The sequence below is a fragment of the Tigriopus californicus genome, chromosome 8 (assembly GCF_007210705.1).
Source record: "Tigriopus californicus strain San Diego chromosome 8, Tcal_SD_v2.1, whole genome shotgun sequence".
NCBI lineage: Eukaryota > Metazoa > Arthropoda > Copepoda > Harpacticoida > Harpacticidae > Tigriopus > Tigriopus californicus.
In genome coordinates, this window is record NC_081447.1 from 5,141,763 (window position 1) to 5,163,765 (window position 22,003).

The 22,003-nt window shown below is 46.3% G+C and overlaps 3 protein-coding genes across 3 annotated transcripts in view; 1 reads left to right on the plus strand and 2 right to left on the minus strand.

The window, feature by feature from the left end:
* The window catches only part of LOC131884808 (importin subunit beta-like), a 2,404-nt gene extending 210 nt beyond the window's left edge, over nucleotides 1-2,194 (minus strand). The window contains exons 1-5 of the mRNA XM_059232691.1: nucleotides 2,061-2,194; nucleotides 1,491-1,706; nucleotides 935-993; nucleotides 197-733; nucleotides 4-107 (exon numbers count right to left, since the gene is read on the minus strand). Coding sequence (XP_059088674.1) covers nucleotides 4-107; nucleotides 197-733; nucleotides 935-993; nucleotides 1,491-1,548 — 758 coding nt within the window. The 5' untranslated portion in view covers nucleotides 1,549-1,706; nucleotides 2,061-2,194. The remainder of the gene's footprint in view (nucleotides 1-3; nucleotides 108-196; nucleotides 734-934; nucleotides 994-1,490; nucleotides 1,707-2,060) is intronic.
* Nucleotides 2,195-2,594: 400 nt separating this feature from the next.
* LOC131885100 (terminal nucleotidyltransferase 4B-like) lies at nucleotides 2,595-14,343 on the plus strand. The gene is made up of 8 exons (XM_059233039.1): nucleotides 2,595-3,276; nucleotides 3,352-3,522; nucleotides 7,099-7,219; nucleotides 7,287-7,463; nucleotides 7,528-7,904; nucleotides 8,039-8,519; nucleotides 8,764-9,367; nucleotides 10,346-14,343. Exons 1-8 carry the CDS (start codon nucleotides 2,987-2,989, stop codon nucleotides 10,810-10,812), a joined length of 2,688 nt encoding a protein of 895 aa, XP_059089022.1. The 5' UTR covers nucleotides 2,595-2,986; the 3' UTR covers nucleotides 10,813-14,343.
* A 1,301-nt stretch (nucleotides 14,344-15,644) lies between these two features.
* On the minus strand, nucleotides 15,645-20,663 carry LOC131885099 (uncharacterized). The gene is made up of 2 exons (XM_059233038.1): nucleotides 20,273-20,663; nucleotides 15,645-19,858 (listed from the first exon to the last, which is right to left on the minus strand). The coding sequence occupies exon 2, from the start codon at nucleotides 19,808-19,810 to the stop codon at nucleotides 16,328-16,330; it is 3,483 nt and encodes a 1,160-aa protein (XP_059089021.1). The 5' UTR covers nucleotides 19,811-19,858; nucleotides 20,273-20,663; the 3' UTR covers nucleotides 15,645-16,327.
* Nucleotides 20,664-22,003: the final 1,340 nt, after the last annotated feature.

The following is a 22,003-nucleotide window of genomic DNA, read 5'->3' on the forward strand; positions in this document are numbered from 1 at the left end:
TACAAGGACATGATCTTGACCAGACACTGCAAGGCCGCCACCTTGACTTGAATATCGGTGGCTTGCGTGGCCTCACACACCACTTGCATGATAAAATGGCGCTCGGTCTAAAGCCAAATGAAAGAAGACGAGGCCCATGAAATTCAAGCCCCAAAGGTCAGAGGCAATTTGCAGTTTACGGTTCGAAGAGACTTACCTCTTTCTCGAAATTGCCGCGCGTGAATTCGAGCGAGTTGAGGAGGGCGTTGGTGGCGGCCAATCGAACGTGATTACTGGGTTCTTCGCGTTTCATTCCGAACACGATGGCCGTGAGGATCTCGTTGGATTTCTCTTCCAGACATCGTTGCTCGATATCTTGGCAAATGTACCCGATGGCTTCCAGCGTGGCCTCTTTTCGCATCTCCGTACTCGAGGGATCGGTCACATTGGTCACGAGCACTTGGAGCAACTCGGGCCAATGGTTGAGCGGCAACTCCATTACGGCCACGTACTGCACGCATTGGGCGGCGGCCGATGGGCGGTAGCCTTCGGAGCCCAAGGCGCCCAGGATGTTGTGCTTGACGTAGGTGCGGATATCGAGGGGCATGGCCAGCCATCGCTCCTGGACCTGTCCACGTACCGTGTCATCATTGGAAGTGAGCCGATTCTTGAGTTGGAGGCCGGCTTGTCGCCGAGCCACGGCCGAATTCCCGCCATGTACCAAGATGTCCGACAGCGTCTTCAGCAATTCCGGCTAGAAACAAAGGCAGAGAGAGACGACCCATATGGATCACGGCCAAACTTAGATCCCTGCTCACTGGATGAGCCCAATGAATTGATCAAGAATTGAAGAATTGAGCGGTACAGATCATGAAAAGACATCTTTCCTCCTGACTTCATCCATCCATCCATCTATTCAGATGCATGAATGCATGAATTCAATGTCCAAACTCACCAAATTGTTGACCGCCGCTTGCTCCAGGAAATTCAAGGCCGCCGTCAGTTCATTTTGATCTGGAACAAATATGTTATCACTTATCAATAACAAACGGACTATATTGATACCAACATCTAGGTTTTGGCCATGGACTTTCAGATTGGGAACGGAAGCGAAATTTCTGTATCTCCTAAAGCATTCATTTCATCCACAGGCTAGCAATGACGCGCTTCGCAGTATCAGAAGATTGTGTCGAATAGTTCAACTTGGCCAATTTGCACAATATTCCTCAGAAGATAAGGTCTGATTTACTTAAATAAGCTTCGAATTTCCGGCCTGCTTCCGGTCAGCTCCATAGATATAACTTTTTTGAAATCAACCACTTCAAACGAAAATTAGAGTGGTCTACATTTCTTAATACATTATTCTATTTCGAAGAGTGGCTCCGAGTGGCTCTGGCCGATTCGGTGAGGAGACCGTTGATAGTCCGGATTTCTAGCACTTCAGGATTGGGCTGAGGCTGCCGCCTCCGATTTTTACTCCGTGTCTTTATTCGGGTCTGGCGTGTTTTCACCTGAGGAGACGGTCTTCTCCAAGACTTGGATCAATTGGGCGGCCACCTCCGAGTTCATGGTGATAGCCGAGTCAATGGAGGAACGCCAGGCCAGGCCGGATACCGTGGGCGTGCCCCACAAGGACAGGAGGGTGGGCTCGAGCAGAGACCACGGAGTTGTGGGCAACCTGCTCCACCAAGAATCACCGAATTAGAGGTTCGATTTCTTCAGTGTCTCTAAAATTGAGGCATTGTGTGTCATTCAGATGATGGATAAGCTAAGAAAGATATTTATTTTTGTTGTAGTTTTTGCTTATCATGTTAATAACGGCTGGGTGATCTAGATTTTGGGATGGGATTATGTTAAAGGGTATGATTCGGTTATTATAGGTTTGAAGTTATCTGCCTTTTATAACGCGACATATTTGAATGCAGATGAATCCAGTGACCCTGATTTCACGCCATCAACAGCGGAAAAGCGCAGAGCTTTTTCAGAGTTGGCCAGAAAATACAGCCGTCAGCTGATATTAATGCTTTGAAACCTTTGAAACCCACGTAACTTTAGTACTTGGACAACGCAACCTAGATTACCTGCTCAATGTTCCATTGTTTATGATTTGCCGTATTCAGTAGTCAAAGCAGATGAAAAGATGATGACTGCGTTTGAGGGTCTTGAGAATTGATTTCGTATTACAGCCTAACCTATGCTTCCCTCCATCGTGCCCTTCTTCGACTATCGTTCTGGCCCATTTTTATATATTAAACGTCCCCACGTTCTGGAATATGGTCGAACTTCCTCCCATCTCCATCTGGCCAGCCTTCATCAATAGGCTGTTTGGGCTATGGAGGCTGGTGCCACATAGCTATAAACGCACCCAAACTGAATCACGGCATGCTCCGTCCCCAGTCAAGGTCTGGCCCAGAGCCTGCTAAAGAGATACATTATCAGGCGTACGCCTCGATTCCCGGCCGGCTGGTCGTTCATATTTGGGCCTGCCTTACATTCAGCCCGGCTGTCGGGCCGGGCCGAGCTGGGCTGGTGTTGGCACTCACGTCAGGCGTGAGCCAGCCCTAGTGGGCTCGGCCCGCTGGGTCAGGACTTGAATCCTGGCTGAACACTGGGCAGTTCTAATCGAGCGAACGAGTGAGACAGTACACCTCTTCTGAGTGAAACGTTCTCGACCTCGAGATTTGTCGTAGTAGTAATGGCGATTGATCAACGTGATTCCCTGAACTGCCCCCGGACTGACAACTTGTGTCTCTGACTGAGGTGCCTCGTGGGAACTTAGATCGTGGCGATTGACACCGCCTCCTCCAGTTTCTGAGTGTTTGAGAGCCTGCCGTCCGGGTGTGGCTGGGCGTGACGTGACTCTACCCGTTGGACCGCGTGGTATTTCTCGGTCCACTTTCAGTGGGTCTCCACGTGGCCTGGACACAGCTAGTCCCCGGCCCTTGTTGATCTGCCCATCACCTGGACAGGGCGGGACATCCATCTCCTTCGCCAGGCCGTTGGCGGCATGTCGTCCACCGCCATTCCGCCTCGGCCCTTGAGCGGTTCACCCGCCCCGGATTTTATTGCCATCGATTCGAGTCGCAGTGGGCCCAGCTCGGGTGGACATCCGGCTGCTAAACTCCATTTGGCCCGGGCTGGCCCCCCCGAGCATTTATACAACCGGACGAAGCGGAAACGCGAAAGCTCGGCCCATGGCTCCCCGCCCTCACACGCCCTGCCGGAGCCCGTGTCGGCGGGCCCGCCCGGTCCCGTGTGGAATCCCGCACGACGTGTGTATTCTTCGGGTGTGGTGGGGTAAGTCACACGGGGCGTGAGCCAGAACGAAGACCCAGGTCCGAGATTGATGGGGGTGGCCTTTTCGTATTGTAGGTTACATGAAGAAATCGAGGACTTTTTTCAATGGATGACCCCAACCCCGCAAGAACATCAAGTTCGAATGGAAGTGATCTCACGGATTCGTCGCGTCATTCAAACTGAATGGCGGGAAGCCCGCGTAGACGTCTTGGGCTCTTTCAAATCCGGGCTCTATTTGCCCACCAGGTAGGCCTTCATTGGGGCATCATGGACTGTCGGTCACCTTGCGCGTGGCCTTGACACGTGGACTGTCTCATTTGCAGAGAGTTTACGAGACAGCATCCACTGAGTTTATTTAATGAAGCTCGAGCGTCACGTCATTAGTGCCCACCTAACATTGCATTATCACTTAAACATAACTACTTGACCCAATTTCAAAGGTCTTAAAACGTACCTTTTGCCTGGCCAATCGGGTATGATGAGTTTGAGGATCGGTTAGCCTTTACAGGCATGACCGTATGGAAATGAGTCTAGCCAGGTCTGGGCCGCTGACCCTGTCTTAGTACGGCATAGAGCCCATGATGAGTATGTTTGTTTCGTTCGATTGGAAAACATTGGTACATTGCGAAAGTGAGTTTTGTGTTCTTGTCTCGTTGGGCGGCCAAAGCCACTCAGACATCGTTTTTGTCTTGAACATCGGGGTCGTGGCCGACGTTTTTTACATTAAGCCACTTTCTACATCATCCTAGAATGTAAATGATTAATCTCACACATGCCCGTGATTCTCATCACGGGGCAAAGAAGGCGTGCCAATATCTTCATTGCATTCGCCATCCGGTCTGATCCTCTTTTGGACCTAAGAATCATCTGGCAAATGGCCACTTTGGCCAGGCGAAATCGGTAGATTCGTTGTATCAGAAGTATTTTTCTCCTTCGGAGAGCATCAAGCCTAGGCTTCGGCTTTGGCAGCGGATCAAGAAGTTGAGAATGAAAAGAGCAAGGGTCTTGTAGGAAGGAAATAGAGTGAGAAAGACACGCGCACCCATACAAACCCAGAGAATTGTACAGCCTTATTTACTACATGCTTCAAGGCAGCGGCCTGTTTTGTACTCATTAGCAATTTGACCTTCCGTCGAGGTCTTCTTCAACAACTTTCCCAACCTCAATTTTTTTCCGGCATTCCTTGGTCCAAAGCACTGGAGTTGGAATCACTTTTACTAACCCGAACATCACTTTTTCTGCAATTTTCAATGTTAAGACAACCCGGACGTTTTCGACAAGTTAACAGTACATCCAAGATTGAATGGCGGCCAAACTTTTGCTGCCTTGCTTGCAGTTTTGTTACGAAAACCTATTTTTCTCGAGAGACTCGTGTTGTTCGTTGCTTTAAGCAACTACGCATAAAGTGAGTATCTGTAGAGCAAATGCACGTTCAAATTCGAAAATTTGAGTGCAGGATCTCTTTTCCTTTTATTTGATGAAGCTTCAGGCAACTTTGACCAAGATTACATAACTCCTAACCCCCTAATTTTTAGTCTGCCGGAAAAACGGTGCATAGACTATTTCGGTTTTTTTTCCGCCATCTGATTGAGACGAGCTAACCCAAGCTCTCCCGTATTCAGTGGACAAGGTTCAAATATGGTTGTCCTAACTAGTAAGGCAGAATAGATTTGAAGATCAGAGATGCCCGTTTGCCTTATGCGCACTTCGCACTTCACCAGTCGCCTAGTGCTTTGATAGATGGAGCAACTAAGCGCAGAACAGTTTCAGTTTGTACTGTGCGATCTGAAGTATACACACATTCACGTAGAGAGCGGCCACAAAGAATAGGATATGGAGTAGACGCCAGCGAGTTCGTGCGATCGGAGATGTGCGTCCACTGGATGAAGAGGCGCGATGCGATGGCTGCCATGCTGGAATACCATTGGTGTCAGTGCACGACCTTGAAAATCCTGTTCAGCTAGTCGAATAGGCCGGGTGTGGCCGAGTCAGCCCGACATTCTTTCCATGGCGCCATGGGTTTGCTGGGGCGATCATTATCATGATAACTTGAAAAACCATTTGTGCACTGTCTTTGTGTTCCCAACAGAAGACGTCAGTTTAAAACCCGGCCTATCTAGCCGAGAGGCTTACCAAAAAAAATCCACACCCTACTCCGAACCAATACCAAAATGGATGGTTATGGTTTCGAGATGCTTTTTTTTTTTAATCTTGTCAATTTAATGCATCTCCGAGCTCGAGCATTCAGTTGTCAGACCCGGACACATTTTACCTTCAAACATACTATCTTGTTACTATTTCGGATGATTCGTCACTCACGAAAGAATGTGGCATCATCATTACTTATTCATATGTACTTACTTTAGTTAGGAAAATACTGCCTTGATATGGAGTTGTTCATCGGAGTTTGTTGTTGTCTGGTGGATCCAAACATTAAGGAAGAAGATAATAGCGTAAAGCACAGAGGTACGTCCTGACCGGCAGTGCTTGTGTTTTTGCACGGTGGAAACGTTTTATTTGAATGCTAGGCGAGACCAATTTCTCAAACGTGGATTGTTGTTCAGATCAATTCCGAAGTTGAAACAGCCAAAAGCACAAAATAATCTATATATTGGAAAGCCTTTGAGATACATGATGGGTTGTATTACTTGCCATTGGACTAACGGTGTTTCAGGCATTGCCTCACTATGGTGCAATTGTTCATGGAAACTTTTTTGGCGTTTATTGCGTTTCATAGCTGAACGGTTGTTGAAACTCGGAATTGGTCAAATTCAATCTTCATTTGTTCTGATAAATTTTAGCTTGAAATTTCATCAGCATTCTTTTGCGGTTAAAACCTGGTTTCCTGGCGTGCTTGAAACTGCGTCGTAGAGTGCAGAAGACGTGAAAGATCCGGCGACATATATTGTTCTTCTTCGAGATTTTACGTATTTCGCGACAGTTTTCAACCAACAATTAATGATGTGTAAATCAATGAATATTTTCCCAAGTGTAGATAGTACCTATGAATATTCGAAAAATGTACTTTTTAGCGTAAAAGTTCCCAACCATCGATCGCATTCCTTGAGCATCGTTATTGCGTAGTTATAAAAAAGTCGCCGGTTCAACTCATCAACCGGGATCTATAGTGTGCGAGTGTACAACGCAAGCCAGTTTCAGCTGAATCAACGGTGGTGTGAAAAAGTTGCGCCCACCAAGTACCCCCATGGATGAATAGATTCAGCTTCGCCCGGAGCTTAACAGAGGCCGACCCGGATGGATGACGTTCCAACCAACACAACAGAGGGAGCTACTTTGTCTCCTCTGTGGTTATGTTGTGCCTCTCAGCAGGTTCAACCAATGGATGACAACGTGTTTATCGAGACTGGTTGAAGAGGTACTCACTCGATGGGATTGCCGATCGTTGACTTGGAAGATTTGAACTGGAGAAGACACTGGTTGATTGTCAAAACTGGCCTGATCGTCAGGAATCGAGTAGCTGCAAGCAATCTTTGTTCTATTTTAGTCTGTACGAGCTAGTGGATAATCCTGATGACGATAATAATGACTGGGCTGAAATCAAACATTCGGCGGATGAAGGATTGATGTTTCATAGATGGCAATGAAGCCTCTAGGGAGGAATGTAACTTTGGTTGTTGAAAAGGATGAAGTTGGACGAGATGATGAGGACTAAATTGATCGTGAATAAATGCCACCACACTGGCAATTTAAACTTGAAAGATCACCAGTACAGAATTGGAGAATGCAATGTTTTGACGGCTCGAGACGATGAGACGGAATTGAAATTGTAATGAACTCTTGTTGGTTTTTTTTAAATTTCAGTGATATTGATCTCGTCTTGTTTGGAAAGTGGGAGGTGATACCCTTTCGGACCATTGAGCAGCTCCTCATAGCCAATAACATCGCAGAGCCGGAAATGATCAAAATACTTGATAAAGCCGCCGTAAGTTTTTCCTTATTGTGATCAGATGCAAATCAGCCGAGTTTCAATTGTCCCTACGTTGTCTTAGGTACCTGTGGTCAAACTTACCGATAAAGAGAGTAAGATCAAGGTGGACATCAGCTTCAATATGGCATGTGGCATCCGGACCGCCGAACTTATGAAGTTCTTCAAGAGGAAATATCCGCCTTTAGCAAAGCTGGCTTATCTCCTCAAACAATTCCTTCACCAGCGAGACCTTAATGAGGTGAGATCTGATTTGTCCAAGGAATGCGTTCAGTACCTGACCTTTCCTCGTCCTCTCTCGGCAGGTGTTCACTGGTGGGCTTTCCTCTTATGCTCTCATTCTGTTGATTGTGAGCTTCCTTCAAATGCATCCGAGGAGAAACGCTGCCCACGCCTCTAATGCCAATTTGGGCGTGTTGCTCATCGAATTCCTCGAGCTCTTCGGCAAACTCTTCAACCACGTGAACACGGCCATTCAAGTAACAGATGGTGGAAGGTGGATCCCCAAGAGCAATGTGAATGAAGGGGGCAGCGTCATTTGCATCCTAGACCCGTTGAACCCGGAAATGGATGTGGGACGAAGCTCATATGGCTACGTTACCGTGAAACAGGCATTTGAGAAAGGCTACGCTGACCTAATTAACCTCACCAAACATCCCAACCCTAACCTCAATGGAAAAAGGTAAGCGAAACGGCCATGCTCTCCTCGTGTTGATCAGTGCATGATGTGTGTGTGTGTGTGAGTGTATGAAAAATTCCACGTGCGCAACACACGAGGCATTGGCTTCTCTCAAATTGGCCTTTGCCCTCTTTCAGCATTCTCAGTCAGATTGTCGATGTGTCGAGTGAAGATGTCAAGTTCCGTGAATGGCTCCAACGGAAGTTCCGCAATATCCCGGATGCAGAGAACGCCGATCCCACCCTGCCCAGTCGTCTACCAGTCACGGAGTCGCACAATGTCGAACCTAAGCAACTGCCTGATCCTCCCAAGAAACCCCTGGCTGGCCAACCTGCCAGCCTAAATTCCACCAAAGGTCAAATCCCCGCCGTCAACCATGTGGTCAGTGGTGAAGAGCTTGGCCAGCGCAATGGTCGAGCAAGTTCCCGAGGCCCTTCTCCGTCATCCGCGAAGAGCATAGGGACCGCAAAAGTCACCAAGACCTCTGCGATTCCAACAAGGGGTTCTCATGCACCCAAAGAGGATAGTGACACTGCCAGTAGTGTGTCGTCTCATGGTGGACGAAGTAGCCTGATGTCGTCGGTGACATCGCCGGAGAATCCTTGCTCATCAGATACGGTGCGTGTAGGGTCTACAAAGAAATCAAAAGAAAGATGATGATGAGATGATTTGTTCTGGTTGTTGAAAATAGTGCCCGAGTAACTTTCCAAAAATACATAGTAAAGGCAACAGTGTATTTCTCTGTTTGTGTTTTTTGGCCGGTTTCTTCTCCTGTTCCCGAATCATATGTGTATCCACTCAGGGATTGATATCACTTGAGCCCTGCGGGATTGGACTTAATGAGAGTTCTTTCTACTTGCAGGACTCTGACATCATGGTGAGTCATCCCTCGGGTAGCCCCAATTCGGCCATGTCCATATCGCCAGCCTCCAGTGAAGTGGGCTCCATCAAGTCCTCCTTGTCACGGGTGAGCAGCAAATCATCCTCGAAACTCGGCTCTAGATCCTCAGGCGCATCCTCGGGCAAGAAGCCCACGTTCTGGGGCCAAGGTCGAGGCGCCAATCCCAAGGATGGACCCGACCGAGCCGATCTTGATCTCAACTGGCGATGCCCGAACCAAGCCGTTGCGGCAGTCACCGCTGTTGCAGTCGCTGCTCATGCTCCCCCGGCTGGTACGACCTTGTTGTCATCGCCACTATCGGCATCAGTCGGTGATTGTCCTCCTTTACCTCACCCACAAGTACCAGCTTCGGCACGGGGTTCGTTCCATGCTGGGAAAACGATCTCAGGACGGGCAGATCAAGACCCGAATTGGAGAAATCGAACACCGGGCTCGAACCAAGTTGTCCATGATGGAAACGATAGATCTCTGTTGGCGCAAAATAATAAGAAAGTCAGCAATGTCAATCGGACTAGCTCCCCGGTCAAAAGCCACGGGAAGCAATGGAAGTCGAGGAAAAATCAAGGTAAACTTGATTGTTGAAAATGTGGCTTGATGGTTGGAAAATGATATTACTACTCTAGACTTACTAAGGCTAGTTTCGATTTCACTGTGAAAGTGGAGGCTTTCGACTTGAACGGCTGAAAACTGTCTAATTTTTGTTGAAGCATCGTATCATTTTCATCAAATAAGTAGTATTTATGTTTTTTCCGGTTACTTGAAACTTGAAAAAAGAGAGAAATGAACGTTGGACGAAGTCATCTGAAGATTTTGCAAAAGACCCGCAATAAAAGGCTAGGATCTTTAAATTGAGATGTCGGGAGGGAGGAAATATTGGGTGGAGCCTAAATTTTCATTTAGTGTTGCTAGGATTTACATTCCTTTTTGCAATCAGAAAAAAACAGTTGCAAAACAAATTCTACAAAAAAGGATCGAACGAGTCTGAATTATAGAATTTTTTAATTGTCCAGGAATTTCTGCCCCTTAAACTGTCCAAGATGTCCGACCACTCTAAAACCAGCATGAATTAAGCTTTTCCAATTGTCCTGACAATGATCAGAAGTTTTTCTCCCTGTTCCACATTGTGTTTCCATGTTCTTGTAATCTGATTCATTTTGAAACGGAAATGGCTAAACAATTTCAAGTGATGGGTGTTTCGATCCGGAAATTCAGCTCTCTGGTAGGACTCCCACTTCAATGATAAACGGTAGAGAAATGAACACCCAAGATCAGGAACGAGTTTTAAAGCAGCCCTGGTTCCGAGACCTAGAACGGCAGGGTCGCGTTTTGCCACTCATTTGAGGAGTTTTATTTTGATATGGTGCTCTCTTTAGCTTGTGATGGGAGCCCTAACCGAGGTCCTTTAAGCTAAAAAGCTGACCTTCCGGATCGAAATACATCACTAATTTCAAATACGTAGACTATCCCTGGACAAAGCTGGGCTCCGCTGTTACATCTATCATGGTGGGATATACTGCTCATGAATGCTCTCATTCTCTTGCAGCTAAAAAAGACTTGACGGATGTGACCAACCAGCTTGACCACAACACATGCCATCTCACTAATGTTACCAATTCAGTGCCCAAAACGGCAACTCCCACGACCTCCCCACCCTCAGAATCGGTCAGTGCCAAGGAACGACTCACGGCAGGATTAGACAACAGCAATCGCACTTCTCAAGACGAGCACAACAATAACAACGCCAACAACAACAACAATACTAGCAACAACAACAACAGCAGCAATATTCATGGCGCCTTAGAGCAAGTGGTTGAGAATACCAATGACAACCAATCCGGCGTCGTCATCCCTCAAAAGCGGTCGAAAGGTCGCCGTAAGAAGGTTTCGTCATTGAATGTGCGTGCTAATGCCAATAATGGCCACAAAACGGCGCTCCGTGAGAAGGAGAACCATCAGAATCCTAGTGCTCGTTTTTCCCACGGGTCCGGACTGTTCGACGGAAAAAGGTGACAGTGAGCTAGTCGACTTGAGCATTAATATTAGTCTAGACCAAAAACAAGAATCAACAAAAACATCAATACAAAAGACATCGACTAATCTCGATACTCCCTCATTGACCTCAGAAGCATCGAAGTCTGAGGAAGAGAAACCAATTCAAGTGGTTCTTCCGAGACCAGCCCGATTTTGTGCTCCCAAACCCTCTTCCTCGTCATCTTCGTCGTCTAAAACTACGGGATCGTCAGTCTCGCCAGGATCCAAAATTCAACGTCGTCGACGGAGAAATCCCAAAACCTCCAAATTGGCTGCCAACCCCCATTCCAATGCAGAACACGGACAAAATGACGATGAAGATTGTCCCCGGTTCTCGTATTCAGTCAGCTATTTCACTTGGGCAGTTAGTAGTAGTGAAGAAGACAGCGATGACGATGACGACAACAATAACAACAGAGATGAAGAGCGTGAAAGCCGGACTAAAAGTCCCAGAGACCCGCGATATGACTGTCCAAGTATCACACTCCCATTGAGCAAACTCAGATTGGGTGCAAGTTCTCGGAAGAGCAAAAAAACTGGGAAAGACAAAAAGAAGTAAAGAATATTGTTCGAGGATGTATAGTTAGCCATTATCTATTGTCATACCTCTATATTCTTAACCTTTAAGAAGCGATTTTTTTTTCATTCATACATTGATCGATCCCAGTATGTCTCTCCAGCTATCGTGCTTTTCTTCTCGGAATCAGCGAATGGATCTCTCTTCTTCATTTACTTCATTACAAGAATGTGTGTCTAATTATGAAATCGTGTGATATTATGATTACCCTCGTCAAATCATTTCGATGATTATTTGCATATACTCCTCTTACCCCCAATAATGCCAAGTTTAAACTCAGTCAAAAAAAAAACACAAAAAGGTGAAGCTCTTCTCCGGAAAGAGGAAGTAGTTTTAGTCAAAGCTCGACTCTATCACTATTATTAAGAATGAAACCAAATGTATTTTTCAATGAGAAATGTTCAGCAATCTATCTTATTATAACTTCTCTGTTGAGTGTAAATATCAGAAAAAAAAGTCAAAAAAGTATTTCAAAATGCCAAAAAAATCGCGCAAAAAAAAATAAAGCCTCTTAAAAGATTCTTTTGAACATCAGCTTTATTCGTCGTAATGCCTCTAGAAATCGTCTGTGTCACACAAAGCCCTCAAACCAGTGGAGGTAGATTGTATCGGCAATAGTACAACTGTCCCAATAGATATTCCCGCCCACTGGCCACAACACTTGCCACCGCAAAAACCGTGAAGACCAAAATCCCAAGATTCTCTTGATGCGATTGGATCGTCATGTAATGAATCTTGTAGATTGGGCAATACGTCTCCAATAACGAACAGATTTTCAACAACGCGTCCGATGGGATCCATTGACCTTGCAAGGAAAACCATCCCGTCCACCATGCATAGATGAGTGACAAAACCATGGGCAAGAAATCCATAGCCAGCATGATAGTCAACCATATGTCCAACAAGGGGCCTTTGGGCAGGCTCAGCAATGCCATCCACACCATAATATAGTGTAAGAGTAGACGATGTTCTCGGAATGGGAGATGTTGGCACAGAAGAAGGATCACATGAAGGGTACAAAACACCATGGTGTGTTCCAATCCATATTGGTTGTAGCACGTGTTCCGCGAATAACTGATGCCCTCCTCCATACTTTCTGGCACATGTACACACAGTTTTTAGATTCAATCGTTGCCATTTACTGAAGTGTTTTCTTAGATTGGGTTTCTAGTCCTGAATTGTTGCACGAGCAAAGCTTGGTGTTGCCATCGTTATATGGTTGACAGCTGAGTTGGTTTTTGGAAGCTCGATAGAGAAGGAAGGAAATGTTGCCTCTTGAACTTGGCCGAGTCGGTTGGTGACCTTGAATCGGCGGTGTTGGTTAGTCTTGGACGAAGCAATGCGCCTTAAATTCCTAGACTGCACATGATGCCTACGAAGCCCATTGAAGCGAGTACAGATCGATGCATTTGTGTCTACCTCTGGATGTTTTGCATTGTTTTTAAAGGATGTTTTAGGCCAACCCTTGTTGTAATACATATGATTCACATGCTTACATGACAAATTCAGGGGATCATCCGAATGTCAGTAGTGCATTGTTTCAATTCGATCCAAGCAAACAAACATACCATGAAGAAGGTCATTTCATGATTCCTTCGTCTTAATGAATCATGCTCCGAGTAATCCTTCGGTACTCGCTAAATTTTTCCCTTCTTGTACCAAATTTCGAATAGTTCAATCGCTTAATAAGCCGACTTGACTTCTTTCTTTGTCCGTTTAATCAGCCAAACGGGACACCATGAATCCATTGATTTATATTTTGGCCTTATGTGTTCCCGCCGTGACCCCGATAACGCCTCAATTGGTTCATCAAATACGCTCTTTTGGAAATCAAGCACAAGAAACTGTCCTCGGATTCCTCTCTGCTGACGACGAATTCATTCTCCAGGATGACAATCCGCCCCTCGATGACCCCTTCGAGGAAATGAACAACTTTCTGTTGGCCTCGGAAGGAAATTTGCAAGTTGACGAAGAGCAATTGGCCTTGGTTAATCTCGATCCCAAAGTTTCTACCGTACCTCCTCTTGTTGAATTAGAAACCCCCGCTGTCCTCGAACAAGAAATTGTTTCGGAATTGGCTGGTGGGATCGAACCCCGATTCGCCTCCTTGGAGGTAGAAAACGTCCCTTCCATGCCTGAGGTGATTGATCAAGAGGTTTTATTGGAAGAAGAGGAAGTCTCTCCTATAGAAGAGGAGGAGGAAGAGCCTGTCGTTGAACTGTCCGTGGAACCTGTCGATGAGGAACCTTTTAATGAAGAACCTTCGGAACCTTCCGCCATCTTGGAAGTCGTCCCAACTTCCTTGGCGCCCTCAAATATTAAAGAGGAAGAGGTTCCAGAGGATTTAGTTTCCATTGAGGAAACTTCAGCGGTCCCTTTTGTGGAATCGAAAACTGAAGACGAAATAAATGTGGAGGAAGTTCAATCCGATGATATGGAGACGGCCGAGCTTAGTTCCAATATCGACATTGGGGACATTGATTCGTCAGAGGACGTAGAAATGTTGGCAGAGGATATCGAGACTGATGTTGATGATGGAGAGACGAATGATGAGGAATTAAAAGTTGATCAGGTGCAACCAGCCATCGATCGACAAGATAATCTCGCAGCCGAGGACGAAAGACCACGCCAAGTTCGCATCCAGAGAGGTCGTAGGATACCCGCTCGAAATGTGACCACCTTGCCCCTTAGTCCTGGAGGAGCACCCAATGTGATCAACCCACCCCAGCCTTCTTCAGATACGGAGCCATCGGTACCTTTGGAAGAAGATGTAGAGTCGGAGGAAGACGACAACCTGGGGTTCGTCAGCTCGTTCTTCAAGAAATTTTTACCTTGAGACATGTAAAATCTGTAACGTAATCTAGGCCGACTATAATATCGTTAGTGATATTTAAAGTGATGATATGCTTCATAAAGATAGTGATCGACTCTCATTGCGTTGCTAGGAAATTGCTTTTGACCAAGTATTACTATATTATTTTTGATGTATTTTTATACATAAATAACTGAACCAAATTGGATCTCCTGAAATCAAGCAACTAATGATGGGATCAAAACAAAAGTTGCCAGAAAATGTGGAATGTGTAAGTAGCCTCCTACCGCTCCTACTGCTCCTACCCCATCTTAACGGGAATGGTTAAGATTAATCTAAAAGCAACCCCTCTTTGACCGAAGACAAACCAGGTTTAACTATAAGGCTAAATAACGGGTTTCGAACATTCTACCAGTTATGTCCTACGCCATTAAAAATGTAAACTGGTAGCTCTAATCGCAACCTCGAGTGATTATCTAATTGATCCCCATTTGTACAGAAGACCCTGCTGAACTTGCCCATCGATAATCTATATCTTAGCCAACTTTGAATTGTTACAAAACGGGAAAAAATATTCCACGCTCGACGTGCCCTACTAACCCTTGTGTGGCTATGGAGATGCCTTGGTCGTTAACAACTGATAGAACCCGAACCAATCGGCAATTAATCTAAAAAGCCGACTGCGGTTTTCAGTCTCCCCATCCTATAATAATACTTTTGTTCCCAGTCGGCTTCCATCACCACTCGGGCCACCACCAATTCAAGACGCGAACAAAGGCTGGGGGTAATTATACAAATCGCCTTCGTCTGAATTGATACATATCTGATAAATATATCATGCTTGAATATACGTCCTTACGATTAAAACTGTTAGCTACCAAGAAAATTAAAGTCAGTTTGGTTGCCTGATAGGAATTCAGGTTGCGTGACATGGGAATTTACACTTAAAAGATTGAAATTTTAATGGGGCCGGTATTTTCCTTCGTCCAAGATTTCCTTTATTTTGAAATGGACCATGATCGACTGAAACTCCCATTCATGCAACTAAATTGGAATGAACGAGCTGCATACGCGTAAATTGTAAAACTGCAACAAATAATGGCACTCTATTTGAGAATCTGCTTACTCACGAGCAGTCTCATTGCTTCTTAAACAATCTCAAGTCACATATCGCTTGTTTGAGTAACGTCGTTACATAAGTAGTATAGTATTAACGATGTTTGCAACTTGAATTGTTCTTGTTTGGGTACCGATGAAAACAAATTGCGTTAAAATGTCATCTCGTCTGCTCAAGGCCCATGTCGTCATTAATTGATAAACAATACTACTAGAGGGATATTTGAACTCGGAGCAAGATTGTCATCAAAATTCATACCAATCATTTGGTTCAAATTTGGACTTGAGGTTACTAAAGAGAACACATTTGATCGAACAAACAGAATATTTATTGCTCCCTAACTAAGCTAGAGTATGCATATTGGGCTCCTGAATTCGTAGATGGTGAACATATAATCAGGATTGTAGCAGAAGGAGTTCATGTTCTTCGGGGAACTCTTCTAAAAACACATTGCACTTTTCTGACACGATCATTGGTTGAAACAAGGTGTCAGTGTATGGTGATTGAATGGGAGCCCAAAAATGGATTGTAGGACATAAATTTCTTGAGAGAAAATAGGGGTTTCTTTCTTAGTCACAAAAATTTTCAAATTCTCGTTGGCCACCAGTGATCCATATTTTTTTGGAAACGATATATTGAGGTCCAGGGGTACTTCACAATCTGTTTTCATTGAATAGTCGCTAGATATTTTTTGATAGAGGAGTCTTTTTCAGAATCACAGAGAAGTAGAAGGTAAATTCTCTTCGAACTATGTATGGATCGATGAAGCACAAGGTCGGCCATATTGCAGTAAGCCATCAGGTAGTTCATTTTCAGTCTCAATCTTTGAACATCCTCTTTTAGAAGCCACATGTGAGACGTACGTAAATCATCTTCTAAGCTCATGCATCTAACGCAAAACAAAAGGCTAGCAGACCTTGGAAATAATATTGAATTGAAGCTATTCATAACATTTGAACAGTTAATCTCGGCTGTTCCAAAACGGGGACTAGATTCTGCATGATTCTTCTTCATCTTCATCCACCAAAAAAGGTTTCTTACTAAGGTAGCCCTGCTCCGTTCGTACGGAGACCCGTGATCTCTTCTGGTGATCATTGGCTTGGCTGGGTGGTTCGCCATCATCCTCGACTTGCTTGGCAATGACCTCGTGAATCCCTTTCATGATGTTATCGAATGAGTTCAAACCCACGGCCCGATGATTAGGGCCCAGCTTCGGACTGGGATAGACATGCTCGGGATAATGCGTTGCTTGATTTTGACCCTGAGACGCTTCCTCAACATCCAGCATTATGTCAGTCATAATAGTTTGCCTCTCCAGAGCAGATATGGAATTAGCCGCGGTCGGAAATGGGAAGCTGGCCGAAGAGGCTGTACTACTTCCACATTCACCCAGAACCTGTCGTTGATATCGCCGAAGGAAATCCTTCTTCGACCCCGTTGAAATATCGCTGAAGGCATCAAAGTTAACCGCTTTGGAAACAAAGTGAGGCCGAGGTCGACCCGTTTTGGCATTCTTATCCTCCTTTAAAATGGCAATTAGAGCACGGCGTTCTTTGCTTGTGAGGGTATCAACCACTCGATATATCTCATCCCCCTTGACTCTTCTCAATAAATCTTTGATTTCCACACAAGCACTCACTCGAACATGTTCCGCAGGATTCACGGATGAGGTATAACTGGGGTAAATGGGCGGGGAATCCAACATGTAATCACTCTGTGAAGTGTTCAAAGACGAGCTGCTGAAATTGCTCATGTCGGCCTGGTCGGTTCGAAGATTGGCCGCTTCCAGCTGACCTTCATCCACAAAAGGCTCCGGCGAAAGTCCCGGATGGGCTGAGGATTTGGCCGGGCTCGCAACATAGTAATTTTCGTTGGTATTCGGGCTCTTCTCAAAGGTTTCCATTCCCGACGTGGCAGTGTGAGATGGAGTGCCTGGCAAACTTACCTTTGCTTCCGATGAAATATCTTCCTTGACGTGGTTATTGTTCTCACCTTCGTTAGTCTTGTGTGAACCATCTTCAGGGTTGGAAGCAGGTTGGCATCGATTCTGAGACAAGCTTTCCGCATGGAGGCTTTCCTTCATTAGGGAGAAGTTTTGGGCCATAATTCGGCTAGTTTGTTGGATCAAATGTTGCTTGATATCATTATGATGTACGGTAATGAGTTTCTCGTGCTCACTCGTCATTTTATCCATCAGGGCCTTAGAAGCACGGGCTTTACAAAGAGCCGCATTACTGGCCTTGGATGAATGGTGTTTCCCTTGGCCATGAGAGTCATGAGTCGATTCGTGACGTCTGAGATTGTTTCGGTCAGCAAAACCGGCCTTGCATACCGAACAAGTGTAAGGTTTCTCAGATTTGTGAATGTTCTCATGCTCCTTGAGATTGTATTTGGTGGTGAATGTGTGCTGGCAGATCTCACATTTGAAAGGTCGCTCTCCCGTGTGGGTACGCTCGTGGCGCTTTAATTTAACTGATTGAGCAAAGGCTTTCTCGCAAAACCGACATTTGTAAGGTTTCTCTCCACCATGGGCAGTTCTCATGTGATAGGTAAGATGTGAGGATGACTTGAAGATTCGATCACACTCTTTGCAAGCATGCCCGGCAGACTTATCTGCGCAGGCAATGTGATATCGAATATTGAGCCGATTTTTAAATTGACGGTTACATATTGAGCAAAGGTATTCTGGAGGGTCCAAATGGTTCTTTTTGACAATGTGCGCATAGTTCTCGTGGTCAATGGAGTTCCTCTTTCGTTTGCCACGTTTTCTCACTGGTTCATTGGTTACTATCATGCTCTGTGGGAAGGCATGCTCTTCAGGGCCATCGACTTCCTGCTTGATCTCGTCTTCGCCCAAAATTGAGGCGTTACCCCTGAGGACCAAGCCCTCGTCTTGAACGCCGAAGTTGACTAGATCTTCGCTGGGAAGCTCCCTGGCTCTTTGCATGACCTTTTCGTGAATTTCCCGGGCCAATGAGCTCACTTCTAAGTTTAGTTCCAGCTCGTCAGTCTGCTCTTCTTCATTTGATAACTCGGATGCACCGCCCACTTTGTCCAGGAAACCTTGGCTCACCTCCTTCCCACGCTCCACCACCAAGCAGTTGTCCTCCTCGTTGTACAACGTATCATGGATTCGACTTCGGTATTGCTGTTGAAGCCAGTCCAATTCCGAATCGAGCGACTCAAATTGAGACAATCTAACCCATTGTCCGACCCGGATGATTGTCAGTCTAAAATCGGCCAAGTCTTGCAAGGAGGTCGGAGTCATGATGGACGTGGCCGAATCCGCATCCTCTCTTTCCATTTCAATGCCCTCGATTATCGGAGACGGAGCTCGACTGTACAGTTGATTACTACTACTACTATTATTGCTATGGTTGGGATCGTCGCACATCCTGATAAGGGGCTCCAATTCATGGCGATGATTACTCATGGGAGAGGCGGGTTCGTCAAATCCGGAACCATGAATTCGAGTAGCATGCTCTCCAAAAGGGGGATGGATATTCTTGAGGGAATGGCCGGGATGAGTGGTTGAGGTAGTTGATAGAGGTAGGGCCGCCTCTTCACGTTCAATTTTGACTTCTGGATAGAGAGCGTGGTGGGACTGTCCACGTGGAAACGGAGGTACCATGGCATGAACCCGGGCCAAAGGGTTGGCATCGGGGCCAGGAAATCTGTGAGGTAGTACTTGAGGTGGCGGATGCTCTGGCTGTTGCTGTCGCTGCATTTGTTGCTGTTGCTGCTGCTGGTGCTGATGTGGCTGGTGTTGAAACTGTTGTTGATGTTGCAAATGCTGGTGTTGTTGTTGTTGTTCGTGATGTTGTTGTTGTTGTTGTTGTTGTTGGTGTTGTTGATGTCGCAGTTGCAGTTGGTGAAGCTGCATGTGCTGTCGGTGAGGGTAGGTAAAGCTCTGATTGGACACCGACAGTGGTCGGGGGGACACGAAGTTGTTGTGCGGGGTCTGACTGTTGGGCATCAGGCTGGGCGTCTTGATGGCCATGGGCGAGCCATGGCTTCGAGCCCGGGATTGGGCGCGAATATAGTCTTGCTTTTTGCACTGCACACACCCGGATTCTTCGCGCAGAAGACACTGTCGACACTTGAAATGACCGCACGCTTCTTGCACGAGTCGGGCCAAAGAATTGAAGGATGGCACCCGCTGGCACTGCGGGCAAGGCAGGTTATTCAATGCCATGATATTGGTCATGAGATCCGGAGAGTTGGGAGTGGCACAGTGGCCGCCACCACCCCCACCACCACCACCACCATTACTACTAACACCACCCCCACCCCCACCAACAACAACACTGCTTTCAAAAGACCCATCCATTATTGGCCGATGAGGCGTATGGTAACCCGCTGGGCCGCCCAAAGCGGGGGCCATGGGATGGGGTGGGGCCAGATGCTGCCCGGGATCATGGTTTCTCTGCGAGGATCGGCTATTGGCGGCCAGAAACCCGTTGTGAAGCATAGCCTACTAGTCCACTGCCAGTCGTCCACCCTTTCCGGACCAGAACATCTGTAAAATGAACGAGAAAATCTGGAAATCTGGAAATCTGGCGATCAACGCGATCCACTCCCTCACTCGACTAATGAACCGGGAGGAGCCCTCCGGTATACACCCCCCCAAATGGTCGACATGTGACAATTGTGGACAAACACTAGAGATTATAGATTCGGTTCACTCCCTGTATATGCCCACATCTGTATCCTTTTAGTAGAAGGCTAATGTTAGTAGGAGGCACTGACACTTATGGGCCAGAGTAAGACTAAAGAGTAAGAGAAAGACAGCCTTTTCGTTCGGGTTCGTCGTCCAACTGGTTAGGCATGCTGAACAATTCAGGCACACGCACAAGAACTCAGACAGACAGACAGACAGACATATCCACATTTACCTTCTCAAGGTGGGAAAGACAATTTCGTATGGACTTACCGATGACGATAGAATGGAGGCGAGTCTTCCGGACTTCCTGGGTTAGGATTGAGATGCCCCGAATGAACGAAAGTTGTGCTGCGTGTGTTGCAAAATAGTCCTAGGGATCATAAACAGCCATGATTGAAGCTGCCTGATGGGCCCACTGAGACTTCTCTCACGATTGAACTCGAGCAAGGAGGGAGCTCTCGCCCAATCGCGCTTGATTCCGCTCACTGAGAGGTGGGGCCTCACAAAATCGCACTAAACTGACGTCGGTGGCCCGTCAATCGTCTCATTCACTGATCCCACTTCTGATGAGGTTAGTTATTGGTCGTCAATTGTACATTGAATCTGGCACTCAATATCTATTTGACTAGCCCATTGCTAGGCACACACTTCCGATCTGGCCACCCTCTCATTGGAGGCAGTACGACAGACCTGGAAAAATAGTACTATAGCAAGTGTGCCCTTGGCGAGCGAAGATTGGCTGTCTTCCTGGACGTCCATTTGATGTGTGTATGTCGAATGTAGCCAGGCCTGTTCTCTCCGCAAGCCCTCGCTCTGCCTCAGGAATCCTCGTACACCCGGGCTCTCAAGTCGATCGGCTCAAGCTCAACTGTGTGACGGTCTAGCAGGAAAGAGCATTGGTTCAAGGTGCGAGGGTAGACCGGCACGTTCGCTCAAGCGATTTCCATCAGAGGCGCGTTCTCAGCTAGTACTCCATGGCTAGGAGCGTCCGTTCGAGTTGAACAAAATTGAGAAAGCGCTCTTCGTTCGTGCCATCAACATCCGCATGTTGCCTCCTTCCCTCCAGCGAATTTGAGGTTCGATAGGAGTGACCAGTTCTAGGATAAAAATCCTAGGTTATTCAAGTTCTTACTAGTTTTATTTCATCGGTTATTTGTTATGTTTTCGAGCTTGGGCTGGGACAAGCTCTAACTATTTAGCTTGTATATTTCAAAAAACTCATTTGAAATGCCACAAACATTGAACGAAACTTGAATCTAAGGGTCTATTTATTAGTAATGATGGATATTTAAAGTTTGTATTTAAAAAAAAAGCACTCCCTCTACATTAGCTCTTTCCCCACAGCAAGGGAGGCTATACAACCCACTGCAAATAGATTAATCTGTATTATGTCCATCTTTTTGTCTAGTGTGTTTTTCTTCCACTCTCACTTGGTCTGATTGTCTTTTTCGAGTTGGGCGCCTGGTCACCCTTGATTGTACACTAGCTGTTCATTCAGTGCTCAATGCTCGTCAAGCCTCTGGTTCTCTTAGGCCTCCCTTTTTTTCAAGCTGGCCAGGCCTTCTGCCCTAAGAGAGTCGAGAGTGAGCGTGTGGCTGGCTGGCTGGTCCTGGGTGCACCGGGGACGTGGGCCTCGAGTCGTGCTTGGATAGACGGTTGTTGACGTCATTCCCTGGGTATCTATCTACTTTGTCGTTAGCGTTAGTATCCGACCTCAGAGCTGCCAAGTTGTACAGTACTTACGTGCGACGAGCCGCGTACTAAAGAGCAAGAACCACTGGAATATGGATGGGGATGCTAGGGCCTAGAATCAACATTTCGGATTTGTACGCGTTGCGTTTATCTGTAAAAGAGACTGCCTGCCTTGGGTTAAAATAGGGCCCTGTAGTAGAAGAGTACGAGGATGAAAAGTGACCTCTGACGGGCGTGGCCTTCAAGATCCAAGAGCCTGTTGTTTGTAACAAATGAATCTGTAACAGTTTTAGGCATGTTTTAGGTGTG